General features: G+C 42.2%; 1 protein-coding gene across 1 annotated transcript in view; it reads right to left on the minus strand.

Annotated features, from left to right (window-relative positions):
- Nucleotides 1-21,689, minus strand: part of LOC126418203 (prostaglandin reductase 1-like) — a 111,913-nt gene extending 90,224 nt beyond the window's left edge. The window contains exon 1 of the mRNA XM_050085175.1: nt 21,376-21,689. Coding sequence (XP_049941132.1) covers nt 21,376-21,576 — 201 coding nt within the window. The 5' untranslated portion in view covers nt 21,577-21,689. The remainder of the gene's footprint in view (nt 1-21,375) is intronic.
- Between the last annotated feature and the right edge of the window lie 4,842 nt (nt 21,690-26,531).

Consider the following 26,531-nt stretch of genomic DNA (forward strand, 5'->3'; position numbering starts at 1 on the left):
CTTTCTGAACGCCCCTCGTAATAATAATAAAGTAAGTACATATGTATTTATAACAGGCTGTTTTACAATTCATGCGACACACTTACCCAGGCTGTAGAGAGGACATAGTACATCAAGTTGTACATAGTAACCCATGTCCAGAAACGTCACAGATATATACAGGGTGACAGTTATTGAACAATATGAAAAAAAAATCGTCAAAACTTCTGAACAGTTTGCATTAGGGAATTAAAACTGCACGGTTGGCAGTAGCACATGATGGGAATTAGTCTGCGCTCTATGGTTTGGTTTAGCGACGAAGTCCACTTTCATTTCGATGGGTTCGTAAACAAGCCAATTTGGAGCATTTGGGGGACTGAGAATCCGCATTTCGCCATCGAGAAGTCTCTTCACCCTCAACGAGTGACTGTGTGGTGTGCAATTTCTAGTCACGGAATAATCGCCGCGATATTCCTTGATAGCACGGTGACTACCGAAAAGTGCGTGAAGGTTTTGGAAGATAATATAATCCTCATTATCCAAAGTGACCCAGATTTTGATAAGATGTGGTTCATGCAGGACGGAGCTCGACTCCATCGATGGAGGAGAGGGATGTCCTGGAGGATCACTTTGGGGACCGCAATTTTGTTCTGGGGTTCCCAGGCGCCACTGGCATGGACCTCGATTGGCCACCGTATTCTCCGGAACTGAACATAAGCGCTAGATGCTGAAAATACCGCTTCAGTAATAAATTTCCTTTATTATCACTACCGGTTTCGGGCTCTCATAAGACTATCCTATGGTATGCGGTTTGCTACCTATGATTGCAGAACAGTGACTGCCTGTTCTGCGCTCATATGTAGCAAGCCGCACCTATTACGCGTCCACCGTGGGGCTCGGGGGCCATAGTACAGTTGCGACACCTGAGGATGGGCTTACGATAGTCCGGAACCGGTCGTGATACTACGAGGTGGATTCAAATGAAAAACTTAAATATTTTTTAAATATTATTTATTGCGCACAAATGGTACAAAGCTGTATCACTTTTGAACACAATCTCCCCCACTCTCAATGCAAGTGCTCCAGCGCTTACAAAGTGCATCAGTACCTTTAGAAAAAAAATTCTTTTGGTAGTCCGCGCAACTACTCATGCACCGCGTGGCGTACCTCTTCATCAGAACGGAACTTCTTTCCTCCTATTGCGTCTTTGAGTGATCCAAGCATATGGAAATCACTTGGGGCAAGGTCTGGTGAGTATGGTGGATGAGGAAGACACTCATTTCCGGCTGGTGGAAGTGAACCCAGATTTCGTCCCCAGTAAGGCAGCCATCACCTTCATGTTCAAAGCGCCGAAGAAATTCTTCACAAGCATCGTCGTTCTCTCATTTCAGGAGTCAGCTGCCGTGGCACCCATCTTGCAGATACTTTGGAGCACATCATCCACAATGTGGTGTGCTGACCTACGACTAATCTGTAAACATGTTGCAATGTCATTCAGTGTCACTCGGCGATTTTCCTTCACTATGACTTCAACTGTTGCAATATTCTGTGGAGTCACAACTCGTTGTGCCTGACCTGGACGAGGAGCATCTTCCACTGAAGTCACAGGGTTTGCGAACTCCCTACTCCATGTGTAGGCTTGCTGCTGTGACAAGCATGCATCACCGTACTGTACCTTCATTCGTCGATGAATTTCAATAGGTTTCACACCTTCACTACGCAAAAACCTAATAACAGAGCGCTGTTCTTCACTGGTGAGAGTCGCAAGTGCGGCGGCCATCTTTATACCGACACTGCGGCGGTATGTGTGCATCTACACTATACTGCCACCTACAGGCCATTCTGCAAGCTGTTTGTAGCACGCTTACCAACTTACAGGATAGCGGAATGAAATTTCAATTTGTTATTACAAATTCAAGGTTTTCATTTGACTCACCCTCGTAAAAGTAATTTACAACTGAAGCGGTATTTTCAACCTCTAGAATAATGTTCTGTTGCGGATGTTCGTCGAGAAGGATGGTTTGAAGATAACGACCCCTTTTTGTGGGGCTGTATTAAAAAACAAGGTGTACAGCAATAACGCCAAAACCACTGATAAGCTGAAAACAGCCATTTAGGAGGTCATCGACAATGTACCGCCGCTACTGTTGTCAGTAAGAATGTAAGGTATGAGACTTTCAGAAGTGCTAATATGGACCAAAAGAAGAAAAGGTGTCCAGTAAACATCGCTCTAAAATGTATACCTGAGGAACACTTGATCATCTTCGCTAGTGTGAAACATCTCTATTAAAGAAGTGCAAATAGCTCTTTAAGGTATGTCTTTTAGAGCCCATGTTTCCCAAATATTTTGTCTTGGCTTGGTCCATACTATCACCTCTGAAAGTTGCATACCTTACATAAACAACAACAGTACCGTAACATGTACAGGGGATATGCAAAACAATGCAAAAACAATGGTAGCAATGAGATGGTTGTGATTGACAGTCAACAACGAGGGTAAGGCACGTGTCGCGCTGGACTGTGTAAGTTCAGTAGACGCTATGCATCAGTGCAGGTTGTTTACGAGTAGTGCACACTTCGTACTTGCATTCAGAGGCCGAGGTCGACGTGCAATGAAAGATCTAACAGACTTAAAAACAGGGCAGATTGTGGGGCCCCAATTAGCTAGAGCAGCAGTAACCAAGAAAGCCAACTTATTGGATGTTTCAAGAGCACCGGTTTCAATAGTTACGACAATCTACTCAGAACATGGAAAGACATCATCAGGTAAACGTAATAGTTGGCGCAAATCAAAACTAAATGACATAGTTCGTCGTACGCTAACACGAATTGTGTGAAAACGACACCAAACTACGGCGGCTAAAGTGACTGCATAACTGAATAGCCTTTTTCGAGACCCTGTACCTAACGACACTGTCTGCCGAGAACTCCGTAAAACGAATATTCGTGGACGAGCTGCTATACCGAAACCATTAGCGACGACAACCAACGCAAAGACGCGTAAAACATGGTGTCAGGGGCATAAATCCTGGACAGCTGATTCGTGGAAACACTTCATACGGTCCGACGAGTCAACGTTTTAGATATTTCCAACATCTGGCCGGGTTTACGTCTGGAGAACGCCAAAAAATCCCATCCATCCTGATTCCTTGATTCCAACGGTGAAGTATGGAGGTGGAAGCGTGATTGTGTGGCCATATCATAGTATTTAGCTGGTCTCCTCATTACTCTCAAGGACATTTTACAGCCAGCAATTATGTGAGCATTTTAGGTGACCAGGTGCACCCCTTGATTCAAATGTTGTTCCCCAACAATGATGCCATATTTCAGGGCGATAATGCTCGCATTCACACAGGCAGGACAGTACAATCTTGGTATGAAGGCGTGCAACTGAACTGTAGCGTCTTCTCTGGCCAGCACTGTTCCCGGACTTGAACATTATCGAACCATTGTGGATGACATTGGAGCGCAGGAGGTTCTGATTGAAGAGCACCATAACATTCCACTAGAGATTATATAATCACTATATGCCAGTATTCCCAGAACAATCGCAGCTGTATTATGGGCAAATGGAGGTCCAACAGCCTGTTAATAAAACATCCCAAGTAAGCACAGGTGTTCACATTATTTTGCCCATCCCCTGTATTCCACTGTCAGAGGTATGACAACGTTTCCGCTTATAACCCTCGCCTCGTTCGTTTCTATTAGTGAGACCCTTACCTCAAAGTGATGCATTTATCCCTCTCCATCATCCTAGAAAGTTTATAACATCATCACAGTATCACCCTGTACATACATACATTTACAGGCGACTGGGCCAATAACTTTGATGCTCTGTAGTATCGATGGATGACGTTTCTGGATGTGGGTTCGTATGACAACCTTTCTCTGCTATGTCCCCTCTACAAAGTTAGCTGTGAAATATCCTACATATGTATGTATGTCTGTATGTTCCACATCCCCTAAACCACTCAACGGATTTCAACCAAACTTGGTACAGATATCACTTACTGTCTGGAAAGAACCGCTGTGGGGGTTAGAACAATGTAGCTTTCAGAGGGTCTAGGATGAGGATGAAAAACAAGTGTATCCCACGACGCGGATATATCCCTAACTTGGTCATGCATTACTTGAGAATGAGAACGCTTAGTGACTTGCAACTAACTTTGTACAACATTTAAAACGTTTAGGAAACTATTTCTCCCCGAAAACCCTCCACAAAATGATGAAAGGAAAAAGTTTATCGCTCACTACATTTCCACTGTTCATGCAGCGAAACTGCCGAATGATGCTTGACGTTTTAATTTATAAGTTCTTTACCACTGTCTATATTTGTGACACGTTTTGCAGGCCGTGTTCACATATACCACTGAATGCAGCAGAAATGTTATATCATTAAACAGCATATAACTCAGAAGATATGACTTCATAAACGCCGAGACGCGTGATAAACTGCAGCAATACGCAAGACGTTTAAATTTCTTACTTCATTGGTACTTACTCTATACACAACGTTTTTCGCAGACAGTATACACATCCACCGCTGAATGTACCTACGAAAGTAATCATAGTACGACGAGTAGTGGAGGAGATATGACGTCAAATACAGACATGTTTGACAAAGTGTGGCATCGTGCACAACGTTTTAATGTATTACTTGTTTACTACTAACTCTATTCCCAACACACTGCTCAGACGGTACCCAGACATACCACTAGATGTACCAACAAAATTACGTCATTTTACGGCACCTAGTTCAGGAGATCTTACGTCGCAAAAATTGAAATGGACGAAAAACTGCACATCATGCATGGCTTTATGGTATATCATTGTGCAACGCATTGTTCAGGAAATATGACGTCATAAATGTTGAGCAAACGAAGACGAAAGAGCACAGTGAAATTCGCTACGGATCAGGTATATAGCGTGACAATTATTGAACTATATGAAATAAAATCATTATAACTTCTGAACAGTGTACTAGGACGTTCTAACTATACCATTGGCCGCAGGGCACGATGGGAATTAGTTGTTTGGGCCATTTGAACGTGAAAGTGTCACGGCAGAACGCGCCTCAGACTAATTGCGGCTCAAAGGAAATTTGCAACCGAGTTCAAGCTGAAGACAACCGGTACAAGTGTGCTAACAATCAAGTTTGAGAGAATGGGTAGCGTTCATGATGACAGTGTTGGCAAGGTCAGTCAACCAAAAAGGGTGAAAACGCCTGAAAACATCGAGAAGACAAACGCTGTGTTTGAAACTAGCCCTAGGAAACTGATCAGACGAATTGCACAACAGATTGGAATCAACTGGGAGCCACTGCGACAAATTATTGTTGAAGATCTGCAACTCTTCCTACACAAAATTCAAATCCGTCAGCCATTAAGCCCTAGGGCCATGGAACAGCAGTTGTGTTTAGCCAACACTGTTGTCCACCGAATTGACGAACAAGATTTTGATGTCAATATGGTTGGGTTCAGCGACGAAGCCCACTTTCATTCGGATGGGTTTATCAGTAAAAAAAAATTGGCGCTTTTGGGTGACTGAGAATTCGAATTTCGCGATCGAAAAGCCTCTTCCCTTCAACGGGAGACTGTGGTGTGGGATGTCCAGTCACGGAATAATCGGTGGGAAATTCCTTGATGGCACAGCTGCTACCAAATGGTACGCGAAGTTTTGGAAGATGATTTCATCCCCATTATTCAAAGTGACCCTGATTTCTCAAAGATGTGGTTCACGCAAGATGGAGCTCGACCCCATCGAAGCAGGAGAGTGATGTCCTGGACGAGCACTTTGGGGACTGCATTCTGGCTTTGTGGTACCCAGAGGCCACTGGCATGGCCCTCGATTGGCCACCATATTCTGCGGATCCGAACGTATGTGACTTTTTTTTGTGGGACTACATTAAAGACATGGTTTATAGCAATAACCCCAAAAGTATTACTGAGCTTCAAACAGCTATTCAGGAGGTCATCGACAGCATCGATGTTCTGATACTTCCGTAGGGCATGCAGATTTTCGCTATTCGTCTGCGCCACATACTCGCCAATGTTGGCAGCCATATCGAACATGTCATAACCCAAATCCGAATATATGTAATGTCGTTTACATACTGAATAAAATGTGTGCACGCCGTAGTTTGTTACAAATTTACGTTTTTTTTCGTAAACGATTAATTGAGTAATTGTCATCCTCTATGTGTGGCATGTGTGCACTTTGGCAAGGTATGGGAAAGAAGCTCCTCCTAATGTTCTCCATTGATTTGAACCAAAGTTGGTACACCTATTACTTACTTCTGGAAAGATGTACTGTCCGCGTAATAACCATAAGCCTGCGGTTGTGGTGGGTGTGATAACTTCGTGAGGGATGAGGAGATGTTGGACAGAGAGAGGGGAAGGAGGAAGTGGACAGTGATAGGGAAGAGGTTGGGACGCACAGCGAGAGGGCGAGTGGAAAATGAACAGAGGGAGGGCAGAAAGAGATGGACAGAGAGAGGTGGGGATGAGGAGGCTGACAGAAAGAGGGGGAGGAGGAGATTGATAGGTAGAAGAGGGAGGAGAAGAGTGACGCAGGGATTTGAGGTTGAGAAACTTAGTGAGGGGTAAATGAGATGAACTTAAGAGGGCTGAAGGCGACATGAATTTAAAGGTGGGATCGAGGTGATGGGGAGAGAGTGGAGGAGGGAGCAGATAAGCGGGGAGAAGGGCAGAAGGAAATGGACAGAGAGAGCTGAGAAGTGAATATGGACAGAGTGGGAAGAAGGAGATGGGTTAGAAGATTTGAATAAGTACATACCCGTGCAATACTGGGTAACGCAAAATAATATTTAACCTCAATGGGCTGCGACATCCTTCGCACCCTGGTGGGCTGTATTGGAATCTGCAAGTGGTATGGGTGACGAAATAAAACACAATATCTCTCACCAAGTTGTTGAAAAATTTCTAAACTGTTCACAGGTGATCTATGAGCTTTGAGCCCCCACGTGCTATTGCACGAAAATATTTACCCACAAACTACACAGCGCGAACACTTCAATGAGCCCCCATAGATGTTGTTGGACTTCAGAAGTTTGGCTAGGCTTTGTCTATGGGGCACCAAATCACATTCGTCGCAATGTACACAATGTTCGACAAAAGTATTTAATATGAAAGCAGGCGGAATTTGCTATGCAAAATTCACTTACACGTTCACGTATTTTTTAAAGTATGACAGTTTCGAGATTATTTCCAATAAGGACACATGAAAAGCGGAAGTCACAGTTCACAGTGAATTAATTTCAGAGCCTGACTTCGTTTCTTAAGATCTTGGAGGCGGTTGAATAAAACACGTCTAATTGCGTGAGTTTTCTTTAGAAAACCGTTGAAGTTCCGCAGTGTCTCAAACTATAAATTCCACAATGGCTGCACACTGAAACATTCTAAGTGTAGCTTGTATCACATGCAATCCGAAAAATGACAAGTCCATTAGATGCTGAAAAGTTTCTATGTTCGAAAGCAGGAACTCTCAATAATTCACAAACGCGAACTAGTGACTATTTTATAGTTCATCAGATAAAACTCTCTCGAAGCACAGAGTAACACAGCTTGACAACGTCCAACGGCGTCCGAAGCTTGACTGCCCTACAAAATGCCGCTGGTCACCCAGGTAGTCGGTTCAACTACTGAACATAAAAACTGCTGAAATTCTTAATTTTAACCTTTTATACACACACAACTCATCAGATCACACGGAAATTTTCCGATAAATATTATGCTCTTGTCAGTTATCTTTTGTCTGCCTTAGTTTGCTTATAAACAATTTCTATGATTTTCCTCCGTTTTCGAGTTTATAAGTGTAAGTATTAACAAGCAATTTAAATTATTCTTTAAATAATTTCCCATGTATCCAAAATTTACAGTACTGCCGCTACTTTTAATGTTTCTCTGCTTATTCAGTAAGAAAAGCTGTTTTTAACTGTGTGAAATCCACTTTTCGGCCTCTCATCTAAATGTGTGAATAATTTCACTATTTACTATCACAGTCCGATACAGTTGTATCAGATGTACCCGTAGATACCTCGTTAGCTTCAGTCGCATAATGCGTTGCCGAGGTATTCACTTCCACGGTTCAGGAATTGTTTATAGCATTTAACTTGCAATAACTTATAAACCTGCGCAGATATCGAAGGCGCGTCTTCACACGTATATGGTTCAATATTTATTAATTTTGGGGCAAGTGTTTTTTTTTTTATTTTATTTTTTTCGCTGTACTAGAAAAGCGGCCGTGAGAAACGAGCAGCCGTTGTGCTGCCCAACAGAAGGGTTTTCCCAGTCACGCGGTCACCTTAGCGGCCGGTGGACGTCCAGAGATAACCCTATCAGTGGACCACAGTGTGAAACTGGCCTTCCACGTGCTTCTCGCCAAGCTGATTTCAGCTGTCAACACGAGTATGACCAGATCTTAGCCGCCGCCTGTGGGTCCACGGTCGCATGTTTGTTACTGAATAAAGTGTCTCTCCCCTTTATAATAAGCTATCGTGTTACACTGGACAACTCGCAAGATATAATCTGTTGGATTAGCCTCAAAAACTCTCTTCGGTCCGAAGTAGTGAGAATAAAAGTCCGATAAACTTCTTGCCGGGCAATTCGTAAGTCCTTTGTCCTCGTCTTTTGCTGCGTATGTTGGAGAAACGTTTCTTGGTCGATGACGACTATTCTAATCCTCTTGCTCGTAATGAGAGTTCCTGTGTAGCTCATGAATTACTATTTGCTCTAAAGATTCCAGAAGTCTGTTGTTAGTTTCTGCTGGAGCTTTAATTCTTTCACCAAATCAATTGAGTTTGAGAGCTCGATCCCTCTTGCGAAAATATTAACTCTCCCATCTACCATGGTAGGAAGTGCGCTGGCGTGAGCCCTTCGTCATCAATCTCGGAGGCGGGTGTCGAGCAAAGTTCGACTTCAGGACTTACAAGAAATATTTGGAACCACTCCTCCTCCAGACTGCTTCGCCTAAGTGCTTAACGATGGCATCGTTTTACTGAACCAATCATTCTTTCCCGACGCTTCACCACGAAGCCGCACGTGGGACAATCCACTTCCAGGTGCTGCGTTCTGCTTGCAGCGATGAATGCTTCTGCTTTCTTCTGCGCGGAGAGACAATAAGCTCGACGACCGAGCAGGGTAGCACAGTGGTTAGCACATTGGACTATTGGACTGCAATTAGGGAGGACGACGGTTAAAACCGGTGATCGGCTATCTTGGTTCAGGTGTTGCCTGATTTTCCTAAATCGCTTAAGGCAAATCCCGGGATGTTTCCTTCGAAAGAGCACGGCCGCTTTCTTTGCCCATCCTCCTTTAATCCGAGCTCGTGTTCCACTTCAACGACCTCGTTGTCGTCGGGACACTAAACACTTATCTCCTCCTCCCACCATTATTAATCCTGACGGTAGTGTGATGGGGGGAGCGGGGGGGAGAGAGAGATTCAAACTTTTGTGATGGTAGAGAAAGCAGCAATGGTACTAATATGTAAAAATGTACCTTAATCTCTGATATTTAATTCCATTACGAATAAGTACTAAACAGTTAATTATTTACAGAATAAAATCATAAAGATCAATAATACAAGATTATTGTTGCAGTAATGTGCATTTACAACAGCCTAATTCTGAAGGTGGCAGGGGTAAAATACAGGGAGCGAAAGGCTATTTACAATTTGTACAGAAACCAGATGGCAGTTATAAGAGTCGAGGGGCATGAAAGGAAGGTAGTGGTTGGGAAGGGAGTGAGACAGGGTTGTAGCCTCTCCCCGATGTTATTCAATTTGTATATTGAGCAAGCAGCAAAAGAAACAAAAGAATTCGGAGTAGGAATTAAAATCCATGGAGAAGAAATAAAAACTCTGAAGTTCGCTGATGACATTGAAAATCTGTCAGAGACAGCTCAGGACCTGTAAGAGCAGCTGAACGGAATGAACAGTGCCTTGAAAGGAGGATATAAGATAAACATCAACAAAAGCCAAACGAGGATAATGGAATGTAGTCGAATTAAATCGGGTCATGCAAAGGGTATTAGATTAGGAAATGAGATGCTTAAAGTAGTAAATGAGTTCTGCTATTTGGGGAGAAAAATAACTGATGATGGTCGAAGTACAGGGGATATAAAATATAGACTGGCAATGGCAAGGGAAGCGTTTCTGAAGAAGAGAAATTCGTTAACATCGAGTATATATTTGTCAGGAAGCCGTTTCTGAAAGTATTTGTACGGTGTGTGGCCATGTGTGGAAGTGAAACGTGGACGATAAATAGTTTGGACAAGAAGAGAATAGAAGCTTTCGAAATGTGGTGCTACAGAAGAATGCTGATGATTAGATGGGTAGATCATTGTAACTAATGAGGAGGTATTGAACAGAGTTAGGGAAAAGAGAAATTTATGGCACACCTTGACTAGAAGAAGGGATCGGTTGGTAGGACATGTTCTGATGCATCAAGGGATCACCAATTTAGTAATGGAGGGCAGCGTGGAGGGTAAAAATCGTAGAGGGAGACCAAGAGATGAATACACTAAGCAGATTCAGAGGAATGTAGGCTGCAGTATGTACTGGGAGATGAAGAAGCTTGCAGAGGATAGAGTAGCGTGGAGAGCTGCATCACACCAGTCTCTGGACTGAGCACCACAACAACAACAATGAGCTGAGGCATTCTTACGGCTTATGTGTTGATATCATTAATGATGCACTGGAAGTGGAAATGGGAATACACAGAACACGTTCAGAGACTGTGCTTGGTACTTCATAACTGATGACGTACTTTCAGATAAAAGAAGAAATATCAGAAGACGACTCCTCTGATTTGTTATGAACAACATACTTAAAAGAACGCAAGTCTGCACTAACAGCGTTTATATTTATTTTTTAAGTCCTAACATCAAGCATCGTTCTTTGCAATCTTTATCACAGAATTCTTGAAATTTCAAAACATGTTCTTAGTGCTGTCACTTTCACATCCTTGTCATTAACCAGTTGCTCAATTTTATTTCTCATACTTTCCACAGATTTCCTTATTTTTCATAGGTTGATTCTTGTTCTCCGTGAATATCACACTTTCAACTTCCGTTGCCTCCACATGTAGATTTTTGATTTTGTTTGGTGTCTCATTTCCCATTTTGTCTTCATCGCAATAGCAAAGGGAGCTTATGTGGCTTTAATGTACCAGTGTTGTAGAAAAGAAGCACAAGGAATTGCGGAGTTTTGAGAGTGACTGTTTTGCAAAACTTTACTTTGAAACGGCATTTAAAGTATTACCCTAATTCACTAAAGCTGCAGTGACACTGTAACATATCATTTCTAACAGGATTCCTCCCGCAATGCCTGCTAAATCCGCATCCTTGTGTATATATTCTCGTGAGATGATAATTGACTTGTAGCATAGGAATATAGAATGAAATGTCCGATTGGTAGTCAGCAAGTGGATGTCGACAGCTTCCGGTACTTTGAAGAGAGTTCGGTCTCAAGCACACTGAATTTCATGTGTTACATTTTCTCGTTTAGAAACATGAAAAAAAATTTAATAAATGACCTTACTATATGTTATGAGCATTTTATTATAGGAGGTTTCTTATTACAGTTGGTGGCAGCAGCTGAGAAAAAGTGTGCTCCGCAGTGAATGTGCGGCGCTCGTGCCTCCTTTTCTCTAGTATAACCGAACACGGACCCCCAGCGGCAGATCCATTAAAGTTAGCAGCACCATCGGAAGGGCATGTTACTAGTGTACCGTTAGAAAATTTTCCTCAATGCAGTTCACTGACAATTACTGTAAACATAGATTCAACTGTAATACTCTTCAATTAAACCAGAGATTAAAACCTCTACTCCACTTCAAAAGACGGAGACAGCACAAGATAAGAAACTATCAAACATTGGTCACTCCGATTAGAAACACTTGTTGATTCGTTTTTCATTAAGTAAAAGTATTTATCATGGAGAATTATTTCATATTGGTTATCTACAACATTACCAATCCAGTTTACCAATTCTGAAACAGAATATTTGCTAATATACGTCGATCTTTCATTTTAAAATTTAATTCACTTTTCAAGATTAATGTCGCTTTTTGGTATTATCTTGAGAACTGGAGGTTTATATTTTGTTTTGTGGAGAATTTCTTCCTTACTGGCAAGATACACGTTTCGGACTAAAGAAGACACTGTTTGGCGATGTAACACTTTCTCAGTTTCATTTGATTTAATTATATGCTCACGAATTGGAGCGTTTAATCCCTGTAATTCAGAATTTTCAGATGCAAAGGGTTTGTTAGGTATTTCTGACTTGGTGTGCTTTTCCAGTTTTCCCCTGCTTCAGTAGCTTTTAGGAATTTAGTCAAAGGTACAGAAATGAACACTTTCCTAGTTTCTTGCAGAGCTTCGATATTATTTTTCAAATGCATTTCACAGAATTTGGAAAAAGACCCACCCCGATCGCGCTGAAATTACAACCAGCTCCACCTACGTTCCCATTTTCGGTGGTACTTAATTTCGTGTTCACCACTTTATTTAGGATGACGACTTAATAATGTATCAGAAAAGACCGAGGAAGAGAAACTAAAGATTAAATATGCAAATCACCATCACATTCGCAAGTATTTGGTTGTGTAGAATCAAACTGAAATGAGATGTCTTTTATAAGAAAAGAAACCAAATGTAGACCGTAGCTTCGACACTGTATTTCGGCGCTAACGATTCCTTTTATACGACGAAGTGACTAACACGGCACGCAACCTGTATGATCACAACACTCCCCCACGTAAGGGATAATATTATTGCAACTGGAAGATATTTAATAGCACTTGAAATTTGTGAAGATATTGATAATCCGTTCATTTACATCGTTGCCGCTGATACAGTAAACAGTGTAAGAACTGAGATAAAAATACGGTCTTTGTTGCGGAGGATTATATTTCATCTTTTTGTATATTAATCACATTTTGCCGAATTATTCGCATCGTATAATCGTTCTTATGGACTGCGTGTGCAGTGACCAGTTTCTGTAATGTGAAGATGCCTTTCTCTGTTTTTCTTGTTTTTGAGTCATCAGTCTTCTGACTGGTTTGATCGGCCCTCCGCAAACTCCTCTCCTGTGTCAACTTCTTCATCTCAGAGTATCACTTGCAACCTACGTCATTTATTTGCTGCATTTACTCAAATCTCTGTCTTCCTGTACTGTTTTGGTTTCTACAGCTCCCTTTAGTTCCATGGAAGACATTCCTTGATGGCTTAACAAATGTCCTATCACCCTACCTCTTCTTCTTCACAGTGTTTTTCACATATTCCTTTCGTCTCCGATTCTGCGCAGAACATCCTCATTTCTTACCTTATCAATACTGCTAATTTTCAACATTCGTCTGTAGCACCACATCTCAAATGACTCGATTCTCTTCTCTTCCAGTTTTCCCACAGTCCATGCATCACTACTATACAATACTGTGCTCCAAACGTGCATTCTCAGGAAGTTCTGCCTCAAATTAAAGCTTATGTTTTATATTAATAGACGTCTCTTTGCCAACAACGCCCTTTTTGCCAATGCTAGTCTGATTTTCATGTCCTCCTTGCTCTGTCGGTAATTGGTTATTTTGCTGCCTAAATAACAGAATTCCTTAACTTCATCTACTTCCTGCCCTTCAATTTGATGTTAAGTTTTTGCTGTTCTAATTTCTGATGCTTCTAATTACTTTCGTCTTTCTTCAATTTACTTTCAATCCATATTCCGTACTCATTTGACTGCTCATTCCATTAAGCAGATCATGTACTTCTTCTTCACTTTCACTCAGGATATCAATGTCATCAGCGAATCGTAACACTGATATCCTTTCACTTTGAATTTTAATCCCACTCCGGAGCTTTCTTTTATTTCCACCATTGCTTCTTCGATATACAGATTGAGTAGGAGGGTTGAATGACTGCATCCCTGTGTTACACCCTTTTTAATCGAGCGCTTCGTTTTTGGTCGTCCACTCTTATCCTTCCCTCTTGGCTTTTTTGTATATTATTACCCGTCTCTCCTTATAGATTACCCCTATTGTTCTCGGAATTCAGAACATCTTCCACCATTTCACACTGTCGAACGATTTTACCAGGTCGACAATATCTATGAAAGTGTCTTGATTTTTCTTTATTCTTGCTTCCATTATCAACCGCCAAGTCAGAATTCTCTCTCTAGTGCCTTTACCTTTCCTAAAGCCGAACTGTCTAATACATCTTGAGTTTTCTTTTCCTCTCTTATGTATATTATTCTTGTTAGCAACTTGTATGCATGAGCTGTGAAGCTGATTGTGCGATAATTCTCGCACTTGTCATCTCTTGCAGTATTTGGGATTATGTGGATATTTTTCCGAACGTCGCATGGCACGTCCCGAGACTCATACATTCTACACGCCAACGTGAATATTCGTTTTATTGCTACTTCCACAATAATTTCAGAAATTCTGGAGGAATGTTATCATCCCTTGTGCCTTATTTGATCTTAAGTCCTTCAACGCTCTTTTAAATTCTGATTCTAATACTGGACCCCGTCATCTCTTCCAAATCGTCTCCGTTTCTTCTATGACATCAGACAATTTTTCACCCTCATAGATTCCCTCAACGTAATTTTTCCACCTATCCGCTCTCTCCTTTGCATTTAACTGTGGAATTCCCGTTGCGCTCCTAATGGTACCTCTTTTGCTTTTAATTTTACCGAAGGTTGTTTTGACTTTCCTACAGACTGAATCACTCATTCCGACAACCATTTCTTTTCATTTCTTCACGTTTTTCGTGTGGCCACTTCGTCTTAGTTTTCTGCACTTCCTTTTTATTTCATTCCTCAATGACTTGTATTTCTGTATTCCTTAATTTCTTGAACATTTTCGTACTTCCTTTCTTTGTCGACCAATTGAAATATTTCTTCTCTTACCCACTGTTTGCTGGCCGCTGGGGCCGAGCGGCTTTAGGCGCTTCAGTCCGGAACCGCGCTGCTGCTACGGTTGTAGGTTCGAATCCTGCCTCGGGCATGGATGTGTGTGATGCCCTTCGGTTAGTTAGGTTTAAGAACTTCTAAGTTTAGGGGACTGGTGACCTCAGATGTTAAGACCCGTAGTGCTTAGAGCCATTTTACGCAGTTACCTTCTTTGTATCTATGGTTTTACTTTTCTTCTTCTGTGATTCCTCTTTTTAGAGATGTCCCTTCTTCTTCGACTGTACTGCTTTCTCAGCTGTTCCTTATTGCTGTACCTACAGTCTTGGAGAACCTCAAGCGTATATTGTTGTTCCTTAGTACTTCTTTGCGTACTGATTTTTCCTGACTGATCACTTCAGCCTACTCTTCATCACTGCTACATTGTGATGAGACTGTATCTGCTCCTGCGTACGTCTTACAATCCAGCATCTGATTTCGGAATCTCTGTCTGACCATGATATAATCTAACTCAAATCTTCATTCATCACCCAGTGCTTTCCAAGTATACTTCCCCCTCTTGATGTTATTGTACCGAGTATTCTCTATTACTGGCTGAATTTTATTACAGAACTGAATTACTCTTTCTCTCCTCTCATTCCTTGCCCAAAGCCAAATTTTTCAGTAAACTTTTTTCTACTCCTTACCCTACAATAGTCCCACATGACTATTAGATTTTCATCTCCTTTTACGTTCTGTATTACCCTTTTAATAGATCCTCCTTACTGTCTCTATATCTTCGTCTTCAGCTGGCGACGTCGGCATGTGTACCTTAACTGCTGTCGTCGGTGTTGGTTTGCTTTCGATTCTTATAAGAGCAAAGCTATCACTGACCTGTTGACAGTAATACACTTTCTGCCCTATGTTAATATTGTTAACAAATCCCATTCCCGTTATACTGTTTTCTGCCACTGTTGTTGTTAGCCTATACTCATCTGCCGAAACCCTTGTCTTCTTTACATTTCACTTCACTGACCCCTACTATATCTAGATTGAGCATCTGCATTTCCCTTTTCAGATTTTCTCGGTTCCCTACCACGTTCAAGTTTCTGACATTCCACGTTCCGACTCGTAGAAAGTTATCCTTTCGTTGGTTATTCAATCTTTTTCTCATGGTCACCTCACCGCTGACAAGCCCCTGCCGAAGATCTGAATGGGCTACTATTCCGTTGTCTTTTGCCAATGGAGAGATCATCATGATAGTTTTCGAATCACAAATGTCCTGTAGATACGCACTATGCGTCTTTATTGCAGTGGTTCCCATAGCCTCCTGCACCCGCTTCGAATTAATCACTGCCGATTCTTCCCTTTTTAAGGGGAATCTCCCACACCTAGGAAAAGAGAGTGCACTGAACCTCTGTCCGTTCCTCCGTCCTCTTTGACAAGGACGACGGCAGCATGAGGGTGACTTCTTATGCTGGAAATTTTCGGTCGCCAATGCTTCGTATTAATCAAACTTTATCGGGGGGGGGGGGGGGGGTTTCGAAGCCGGCAGCGAGGAGTTATCAAAGACGCTACCCCTAGGCCACGGGTGTGGTAGATGTCTACCATTCGCGAAACGAGTAACTGAAGTTAGAAAATAAAAATCTCTGCACCAAAGACCGTAATTTTATTTTGCATTGATAATTACGAGAGATATATTTTTATCTTTTTCTTCTTTCTTCCTTCTACTTCGTTTAGTCTTTGATGATTTAGAATATTTGTTGCTTTTTCGATAATACGAAACGAAAAATTGATTTTTTAAATTAATATTGCTACATCAGTCTCTTTTACCTGAGTATGCAAAAGTGTCAACATATATCTGGTCTTCTTTGTAATGCTTTTGTGAAATGCGCTGTGCGTGAAAACGTACGTAATATGCAGCACAGCTATGTGCGCTGTGTTTCTGGAGCAATATCGATAGATTGCAATCGAAGAGTGACATTAAGTGCATCGTCGTTGTGTGCGCGCCTGGGTTGTGCAATCGTTCTAGAAAGAAACAGTTGAAAATCTATGGCTCCGTTCTTATTTTTTCGATCACTGTATAAACTAAATTTCGCCGTGGACGTTACGAAACGAAGTGGTGGACAATGAATACTGTGAGCGTCATTGAGTACTACACTCCTGGAAATTGAAATAAGAACACCGTGAATTCATTGTCCCAGGAAGGGGAAACTTTATTGACACATTCCTGGGGTCAGATACATCACATGATCACACTGACAGAACCACAGGCACATAGACACAGGCAACAGAGCATGCACAATGTCGGCACTAGTACAGTGTATATCCACCTTTCGCAGCAATGCAGGCTGCTATTCTCCCATGGAGACGATCGTAGAGATGCTGGATGTAGTCCTGTGGAACGGCTTGCCATGCCATTTCCACCTGGCGCCTCAGTTGGACCAGCGTTCGTGCTGGACGTGCAGACCGCGTGAGACGACGCTTCATCCAGTCCCAAACATGCTCAATGGGGGACAGATCCGGAGATCTTGCTGGCCAGGGTAGTTGACTTACACCTTCTAGAGCACGTTGGGTGGCACGGGATACATGCGGACGTGCATTGTCCTGTTGGAACAGCAAGTTCCCTTGCCGGTCTAGGAATGGTAGAACGATGGGTTCGATGACGGTTGGATGTACCGTGCACTATTCAGTGTCCCCTCGACGATCACCAGTGGTGTACGGCCAGTGTAGGAGATCGCTCCCCACACCATGATGCCGGGTGTTGGCCCTGTGTGCCTCGGTCGTATGCAGTCCTGATTGTGGCGCTCACCTGCACGGCGCCAAACACGCATACGACCATCATTGGCACCAAGGCAGAAGCGACTCTCATCGCTGAACACGACACGTCTCCATTCGTCCCTCCATTCACGCCTGTCGCGACACCACTGGAGGCGGGCTGCACGATGTTGGGGCGTGAGCGGAAGACGGCCTAACGGTGTGCGGGACCATAGCCCAGCTTCATGGAGACGGTTGCGAATGGTCCTCGCCGATACCCCAGGAGCAACAGTGTCCCTAATTTGCTGGGAAGTGGCGGTGCGGTCCCCTACGGCACTGCGTAGGATCCTACGGTCTTGGCATGCATCCGTGCGTCGCTGCGGTCCGGTCCCAGGTCGACGGGCACGTGCACCTTCCGCCGACCACTGGCGGCAACATCGATGTACTGTGGAGACCTCACGCCCCACGTGTTGAGCAATTCGGCGGTACGTCCACCCGGCCTCCCGCATGCCCACTATACGCCCTCGCTCAAAGTCCGTCAACTGCACATACGGTTCACGTCCACGCTGTCGCGGCATGCTACCAGTGTTAAAGACTGCGATGGAGCTCCGTATGCCACGGCAAACTGGCTGACACTGACGGCGGCGGTGCACAAATGCTGCGCAGCTAGCGCCATTCGACGGCCAACACCGCGGTTCCTGGTGTGTCCGCTGTGCCGTGCGTGTGATCATTGCTTGTACAGCCCTCTCGCAGTGTCCGGAGCAAGTATGGTGGGACTGACACACCGGTGTCAATGTGTTCTTTTTTCCATTTCCAGGAGTGTATAAACAGCAGTGATAATACTCAAGCGAATGAAATGTAAATATCGCTCTTAGAACAGTACTGTTTTGCACGTAACTGATTTCCACGAGTTAATGTACTTTGAACTTATTATCTTGTGTGGAACTTAATGAGCTGCCTCGTGCGTTAAAGCAGGGCTGTTTGTCGTGGGGACTTCTCAAGTGTTTATAACGTATGATACTGTTTCCGCCAGGACCTTGAATTTGCGATTGTTACTGCTAAAATCGGACGGACTGTAACTTCGCCATCGGCGAGTAAATGTGCTTTCTACACTGTTTTGAATCTGTATACGGAACGTTAGAAACAGAAACGCGGGTGTAAAGAATGTTGTAATCGTACACATATTAATGTCAATTTATACAGCAACAAATACGTCTAACTGGTTTATGATAAAACAGATGCAGCACAAGATAATATAATCATAAACTGAAGATGTATCCATTGAAATTTCTTTGCTGATGAGGCTACAATAATTAGGCTGCCAGCATCACCGAGTGGCTGCTGACGTCACAGTGCATCGTCTACAAAAAGATAAGCTGCAACGCTAAGCTCTCTGTCCCTGTAAAGACAAAAAGAATTTCGTTTAGTTTCAAATGTAATGTCTTTCTCTGTTGCGATAAACTTTTCGCAATATTGTTTTCCTTAGAAATTTCAGTGAAGTGTGTTTACTATCTATGACTGACATTCTTGATCCACAATTAATATTAGCTGTTGCCACTTACTACCAACACCTTCCTTATAAATTTTATTGTGGTTGTTACTGAAGGTGTATCATGTATTATTTTCGTGGGGTGTGTTCTCATGCTTGTGTGTATCCATTTTATCGAGCACATCTGGCGCATTTACGTGTTTTGTTGTGGTATGTCCGCCTATGTTGTGCTGGACATTACCATTAAATTCTGAGCCCCTACCAGTCCCAAAAAAATGGTTCAAATGGTTCTGAGCACTATGGGACTTAACATCTGAGGTCATCAGTCCCCTAGACTTAGAACTACTTAAACCTAACTAACCTAAGGACACCACACACATCCATGCCCGAGGCAGGATTCGAACCTGCGACCGTAGCAGCAGCGCAGTTCCGGACTGATGCGCCTAGAACCGCTCGGTCACAACGGCCGGCTAAACAGTCCCGGTTAGGCGGCTAGTCCGCCATTGTTGCGAAGTACGGTAGTGGTGGGACATTCCAATCTGACAGCTGACAGCTGTTTACATTCAAGAAGACCGTATTTTACAACCTACTCATAAGCAAGTGCGGATTTAAATGGCTGCTGTAGTTATAACTGTAAAAAATTATAGGCATTTCCTTATTTAATACGAATTTATTTGTGGGAGTTTTCGTGTTTTACGTTATTTAGGTGTTTGTTACCAAACTTTGGCGTGGTTACTTTCGTTAAGTTTGAAACGAAAACGATTTTTTGTTAGTTTAAATTATCGAAATTCACTGTCAAAGTCATGAAAAGTAGATCCCCGAGAACCATTTTCTTCACATATGGCTCAGTTTGCGACAGGACTAAGGAATGCAGCATGTTAGGGCTTAATTTGGTTACACTACTGACTCATTTTCTCCACACACTTAAGTTAAATTCAGTCAGTTCGTAAAACTAGATACAGTGCTAACTAACTAAACTTCAATGTGCATTGCAGTGCTCATACTGGGACACCCAGGGCTAAGTAAAAATGAGCAAAATAGTAATAATTTCAAATTGCTGGTGAATTGAACATTTAATTCACTAAAGTGACTATTACAAACTTCTTAACCTGTTCGCAAGCATTTCATGTGTTTTGATTTTAGTAACACTGGCATAGTAGAAATGTTTGTTGTTAGGTAAAGTCATTACGAGATTTTCTGAATTTATACGAATTTATTATGAAATAGTGGTTAGCGTTCATATGTCAAGAGTGGAAACGAGTTTAATTCATCACCCCATATCTTGTTACCTTGAACTGAGTATCAACTGCAACTAACACCTTAGTATGATAATGAGTTGCATGTGAGACCAACTCATTTGGCTCATTTGTAAATTATATCACATACAAACCAACGGAAATTATTACATGATATCAAATTGAATTAAAAGCCTGATATGAAACCTAACATTTACTCAGCAGATGCTGGAAGACAAAAAGATCATGCAGTGCACATTTGTTAGTAATCCAAATACACTAGATGAATTAATATAGCTTCGCCTCTCAAAATCCAAGAGCTGTTTTGGAATCAGCACCGAAATTCGTTTAAGATGAGGCACTTCAGTCGTAAATTGGGATCCCTTTCAATTTCGAGAGATATTCACTTCTTAAATTTTGATATAACGTGACAAGTGAGAATCAACTATGGTTACTACCACATTATTATATATGAATAATAATATACAACAGAAAAACTAAAGTAAATATTAATACAAATAAAAAAAGCCTTCAAGTAGGTTAATTATATTATTTAATACTTGTCTTTACATTGTTTTGTGACAAAGCTTTCCTTAAACTGGTGGGGAGAGACACGTCTTTAAAAACATTTTTTGTAGACGGCAAGCTTCAGTTGACAGTGAGTTAGTGTTGCGGTAGGCCAGGCTGATCTATAATTGAAGGCATGCACGTGTAAACGGGCTAACCCTCACATGATATTTGGAGGTGAGACTAATGTCAATTTTGATAGTTTCCGTACCCAGTATTAGTAATCAGAAAATTCTGATAAGTGTGACAACAGTCATAGCACAATTGAACTTCTGGATTACGGACCTGAATTCGAATGCTGCCATCGAATTCATCACATTATGAAAGAGGAAACCTTAAGGTGGGCTTGTGAAATAGTTATGTAGGTGACGTCAGATGGGACAGAAGAATGAATAGGAATTTAGTGCTACTGTTAGCTGAGTTTGACAAACAAGTGTAAATAGTACGTACCTGTGATCCGATCATGGTAGCCCCAACCTTGTGCCATTGCGTGTACGCCCTCTGGTAGGGGTCGACGCTGATGTACTCCGCCTCGCACAGTATCTGGCCATTCTTCAATGATGGCAGTTCTTCTTTCTCGATACTGAAGTCGTCAACTTTCGGCTCTCCTTTGAAGAGCCTTGCAATGACGAACTTGCGTGCCTTCGACATAGGTAGCTGCTTCGTCAGTTAAGTACGGTAATATTCGCGATTTCTTTAGCGGCCTTAAGATGGAATGAATCGGATGTTGTCGTAGCTGAGACGCTCACGCAGCTGCTGCCGACGCCAAGTCTTTTGCAAGGTTATACGCCGAGCCAGGTCTCTTATATCAGGTGGCTTGATGATGCAGTAGTCAAGGACACTAGGGTAGCTGCGAGGCGCCCGCCATCTGTGTACGGACCGGCAGAGAAGGAACCACTGCGTCATTCGAGCATATCAGCGAGCCAAGTCCTCCACACAAGCCGAAGTCCCCTTGCGACGTGCCGTATTGAGCGCTGTAACATTTCGAACAACTTCCTTGTACCGCAGTGATGATATCTCGTTCAGTCTCCGATGTATTGTTAGCAGTAGTACCACATCACCGCCAGTTCTTCAAAGAATCCATCTCCCATATATAAAACACCGTTTCTAAAGTTTGTTGGAAGTCGTTAAGTGCTCTCATTATTAAACACTGGATGAGTATGGTATTTGTAATTCGCCCTTCGATTTAAGAGAAGCTAGTTTTCACGCTTCTCAATGCTTAAGACGTCATGTCTTTTGAGGTAGTCATTTCCTCTGATATTCCACTCTCAGTTGGAGTGAGGGAAAAACGACTGTAGTTATCTACAACTACATGTGCATCTACGTGGATACTCTGCAAATCACATTTAAGTGTCTCGCAGAGGATTCATCGAACTACCTTCACAACAATTCACTATTACTGCACTCTCGAACAGCCCACGGAAAAAACGGATACAAATGCCTTTCCATGCGAAATCTGACTACCTTTATTTTATTATGATGAATATTTCTCCTCATGAAGAACGGTGTCAACCAAATACTGTCGCATTCAGAGGAGAAACTTGGTTATTGGAAACTCGTGGGGAATTCTGCCGCAACGAAAAATCCTTTTATTTTGATAGCGTACATCCCAAATCCTGAACCATGTCCGTGACACACTCTCCCTTATCTCGTGATAATGCAAAACGTGTTGCTTTTTTTAGGACTTTTTCGATGTTCTCCGTCAATCATATCTGATAAGGGTCCCAGACCGTGCAGCAGTACTCCGAAAGAGGATGGACAAGGGTAGTCTAGGCAGTCTCCTTATTAGGTGTGTTACATTTTCTAAGTGTCCTGCCAATAAAACGCAGTCTTTGGTTCGCCTAGCCCGCAACATTTTCTATGTGTTCTTTCTAATTTAAACTGTTCGAAACTGTAATATCTAGGTGTTCAGTTGAATTTGCGGCTTTATGGTTAGACTGATTTATCGTGTAACCGAAGTTACTCATGTAGATAACCTCACACTTTTAATTATTTAGGGTGACTTGCCAGTATTCGCACGATTCAGATATTCTTTCTAAATCGTTTTGCAGTTTGTTTTGATCTTCTGATGACTTTACTAGACGAAAAACGACAGCATTATCTGCAGATAACCTAAGACGGCTGGTCAGAATGCCTGATAAATAGTTTACATAGATAAGAAACAGCAGAGGGCTGTTACATACGTTGGGGAACGCCAGAAATCACTTCTGTTTTACTCGATGACTTTCCGTCAATTACTACGAACTGTAACCTCTCTGACAAGAAATGACATATCCAGTCACAAAATGAGATGATATTCCCCTAAGCACGCAATTTCACTACAAGTCGCTTGTGCGGTAGAGAGTCAAAAGCCTTTCTGAAATCTATAAGAACGGAATCAATTTGAAATTCCTTGTCAATAGCACTCAACACTTTGTGTGTATAAAGGGCTAGTCGTGTTTTACAAGAAAGATGTTTTATAAATTCGTGTTGACTGTGTGTCAATAAACGTTCACTTCGAGGTAATTCATAATGTTCGAAAATAATATATGTTCCAACATCCTTTATGCCTCCGTACAAGCTCTAATTTCTCTTATATTCGTGGTCCTTAAGTGAAATGTATGTTGGCGACAGTAGTATCAGTCTGCAGTCAGATTCAAACGTCAGTTATCTACATTTTCTCAACAGTGGTCGTCGAGAAGAACATCGCTTTCCTCCAGACATTCCAGTTTGAACTCCCGAAGCTTCTCCTTAATACTTTCGTGTTGTCCGAACGTACGGTACAAATCTTGCAACCTGCCTGTGTGTTTCTTTTATTTCTTTCTTTAATCGGACCTGGTGCCGGTCTCAAACCGTCGAGCAGTACTTACAAACGGATCGCACCAGTGTCCTATAAACGGGATCCTTTACCGAAAAACCAAACTTTCTTACAATTCTCCCAGTAATCCGAAGTCGACAATTCGCCTACCTTACCACAATCACGAGCAGTGACGGGACTGACTGTCTGTTACCGGTGGTTTTTTTTTCTTTTTTTTCAATCTTCTGTATATTATTCTTGTCAGCACCTTGGATGCATGAGGTGTTACACTGACTGCGATACTTTCCGCACTGGCCGACTCTTGCTATGTTCGCAACTGTGTGGATGGTGCCTTTTCGGAAGTCTCGTGTTATATCGACAGTCTCAAACATTCTACGCTTCATCATTAATAGTCGTTTGGTTGCTACGTCCACCAATGGTTTTAGATATTCCAATGGAATGTTATCTATCCCGTCTGTCTTGTTTTATCTTATGTCGTCCAAAGCTCTTTTAAATTTCGATTATGATACTATATCCCCTCCCTCTTTCCTGTCGACTCCTGTTTCTTCTTATATCACGTTATCAGTTGGGTCTTCCCCTCCACTCACCCCCTCCCCGTCATAGACATGTCTTCAGTGCACTCTTCCCACCTATCCGTTCTCTCCTCTGCATTTAACAGTGGAGATACCATTGCACATTTAATGTTACCGCCCTTTCATTTAGCTTCATCGAAGGTTGCTTTGACTTTTCTCTATGTTGAGTCAGTCGTTCCGACAGTTATTTCTTTTTCGATTTCTTCACATTTTTCACTTAGCCGTTCAGCCTTAGCTTCCCTCATTTTGTATACACTATATTCCTGAGTAGCGTATATTTCTGTATTTCTGAATTTCAGTCAATATTTTTGTAATTGTAGTTCCTTGATCAAGTGAAGTATTTCTCCTGTTACCGGTGTTATTTCTTTGCAGATACCTTCCTGGTACCTGTGTATGCTCTGTCAATAACATCTCAATATTTCACTATTTAATTACATTTCTTAGCTCTAGACTCCGCACTCTTCATTGGAAGTAGACCAGTCAGAGAGCTTCTAAGCCAGTGCATATGTTTACCTCAGACAAATCCCAACAACAGCTCATCCAGTCAGATTTCTTCAACTTCGTAGGCCAAGCACACTTTTTGGAAATGAGCTGAACAGAGAGCTTCGTATCTCTTGGATGGGAGGGGTATACCATCATTCTCGTCCAGTGCTATTGGTAACTTCATAGTGTCTGCGTGACAGGACATTTTTGCACTATTGCCAGTGTTAGTTATTTACATCGGGTGCTTAAAATGGGGAAACCTTATACTATGAGTAGCTTCAGAGGATAGAGTAGCGTTATTTTGCTTGATTTTTCTGTTTTCGATATACCTTTTGCGAGCAATATATCCCTAAAAATGTGTGAATGACCACGTGGGGCCGGCCGCGGTGGTCTCGCGGTTCTACGCGCGCAGTCCGGAACCGTGCGACTGCTACGGTCGCAGGTTCGAATCCTGCCTCGGGCATGGATGTGTGTGATGTCCTTAGGTTAGTTAGGTTTAAGTAGTTCTAAGTTCTAGGGGACTGATGACCACAGCTGTTAAGTACCATAGTGCTCAGAGCCATTTGAACCATTTTTGAACCACGTGGGAGTCACAACAGGTACTAGCGTAATGCCGTAGCGGCTTTTTTCGTCTCACTTTTGTTTGCTAAATCTGGAAGTATTTGTACACAAATTGTAAAACCATATACTATAGTTTTCCACTGTAGATGCTGTTATTGTTGTCGTGGACTTCAACCAAAAATTGATTTGATTCCATCTGTCCTCTGCTGACTTTCCTATTTAATTTCTGATAACCAACCCTTCGTCTTCTTTTGTATTCCTTTCCCCGTTTCAGCCCATCCTGTCCTGATGCTCCCTCTGAAACTCTCAACAACGTTTCCCTCACATTATCTAGGTCTCATCTTCTTACGTTCCTACGTTTCTGCAATTTCCACAGTTCAGATGTGCAGTTAATGAGCGATAAATTATGGTGAGAGTCAACATTTGCCCCTGAAAATATCTTGAAGTTAAAAGTGTGATTTCGAAATCTCGGTCGAACCTTTATATGATCAAACTGAAACATTCCAGTGTCACCAGGTCTCTTCTACACATAAAATCTTCCTTGATGATTCTTAAACAAAGTGTAAGCAATGGTTCATTTAAAAGTAATAACTCTCCACTTTCACTGAAAACGTCGTTCTAAAATAAGAGCATATAAATGGGCAGGAAAGAAGTAAATAATTTTAGATAGGGAGAACGGAGGGACAAAATAATGTGCGGAACAAATCGGAAATGACTCGCTTGTTATTACAAAGTTACTCTTTATTCTAAGAGAGAAATAACAAATTTACATCCTCACAAAGGACTAATGTAATCAACTATGTCGCTTAAAATGGTTCATATGGCTCTGAGCACTATGGGACTTAACATCTCTGGTCATCAGTGCCCTAGAACTTAAAACTACTTAAACCTAACTAACCTAAGGACATCACACAACACCCAGTCATCACGAGGCAGAGAAAATCCCTGACCCCGCCTTGAATCGAATCCGGGAACCCGGGCGCGGGAAGCGAGAACGCTACCGCACAACCACGAGCTGCGGACCTATGTCGCTTACTTACAAAATTCACAATGTTGCTGAAAACCCACTGTAACATTAGCTGGCGACTGTCTTTCCATTTGTAGTACGTGCCTAATTTTGCACAAGTATTTCCTCTCAGTTTCCTTAAATCGGCGATCTAATCCTCGAATTCCAGCCAAACATACGAATGACG

The sequence above is a fragment of the Schistocerca serialis genome, chromosome 1 (assembly GCF_023864345.2).
Source record: "Schistocerca serialis cubense isolate TAMUIC-IGC-003099 chromosome 1, iqSchSeri2.2, whole genome shotgun sequence".
NCBI lineage: Eukaryota > Metazoa > Arthropoda > Insecta > Orthoptera > Acrididae > Schistocerca > Schistocerca serialis.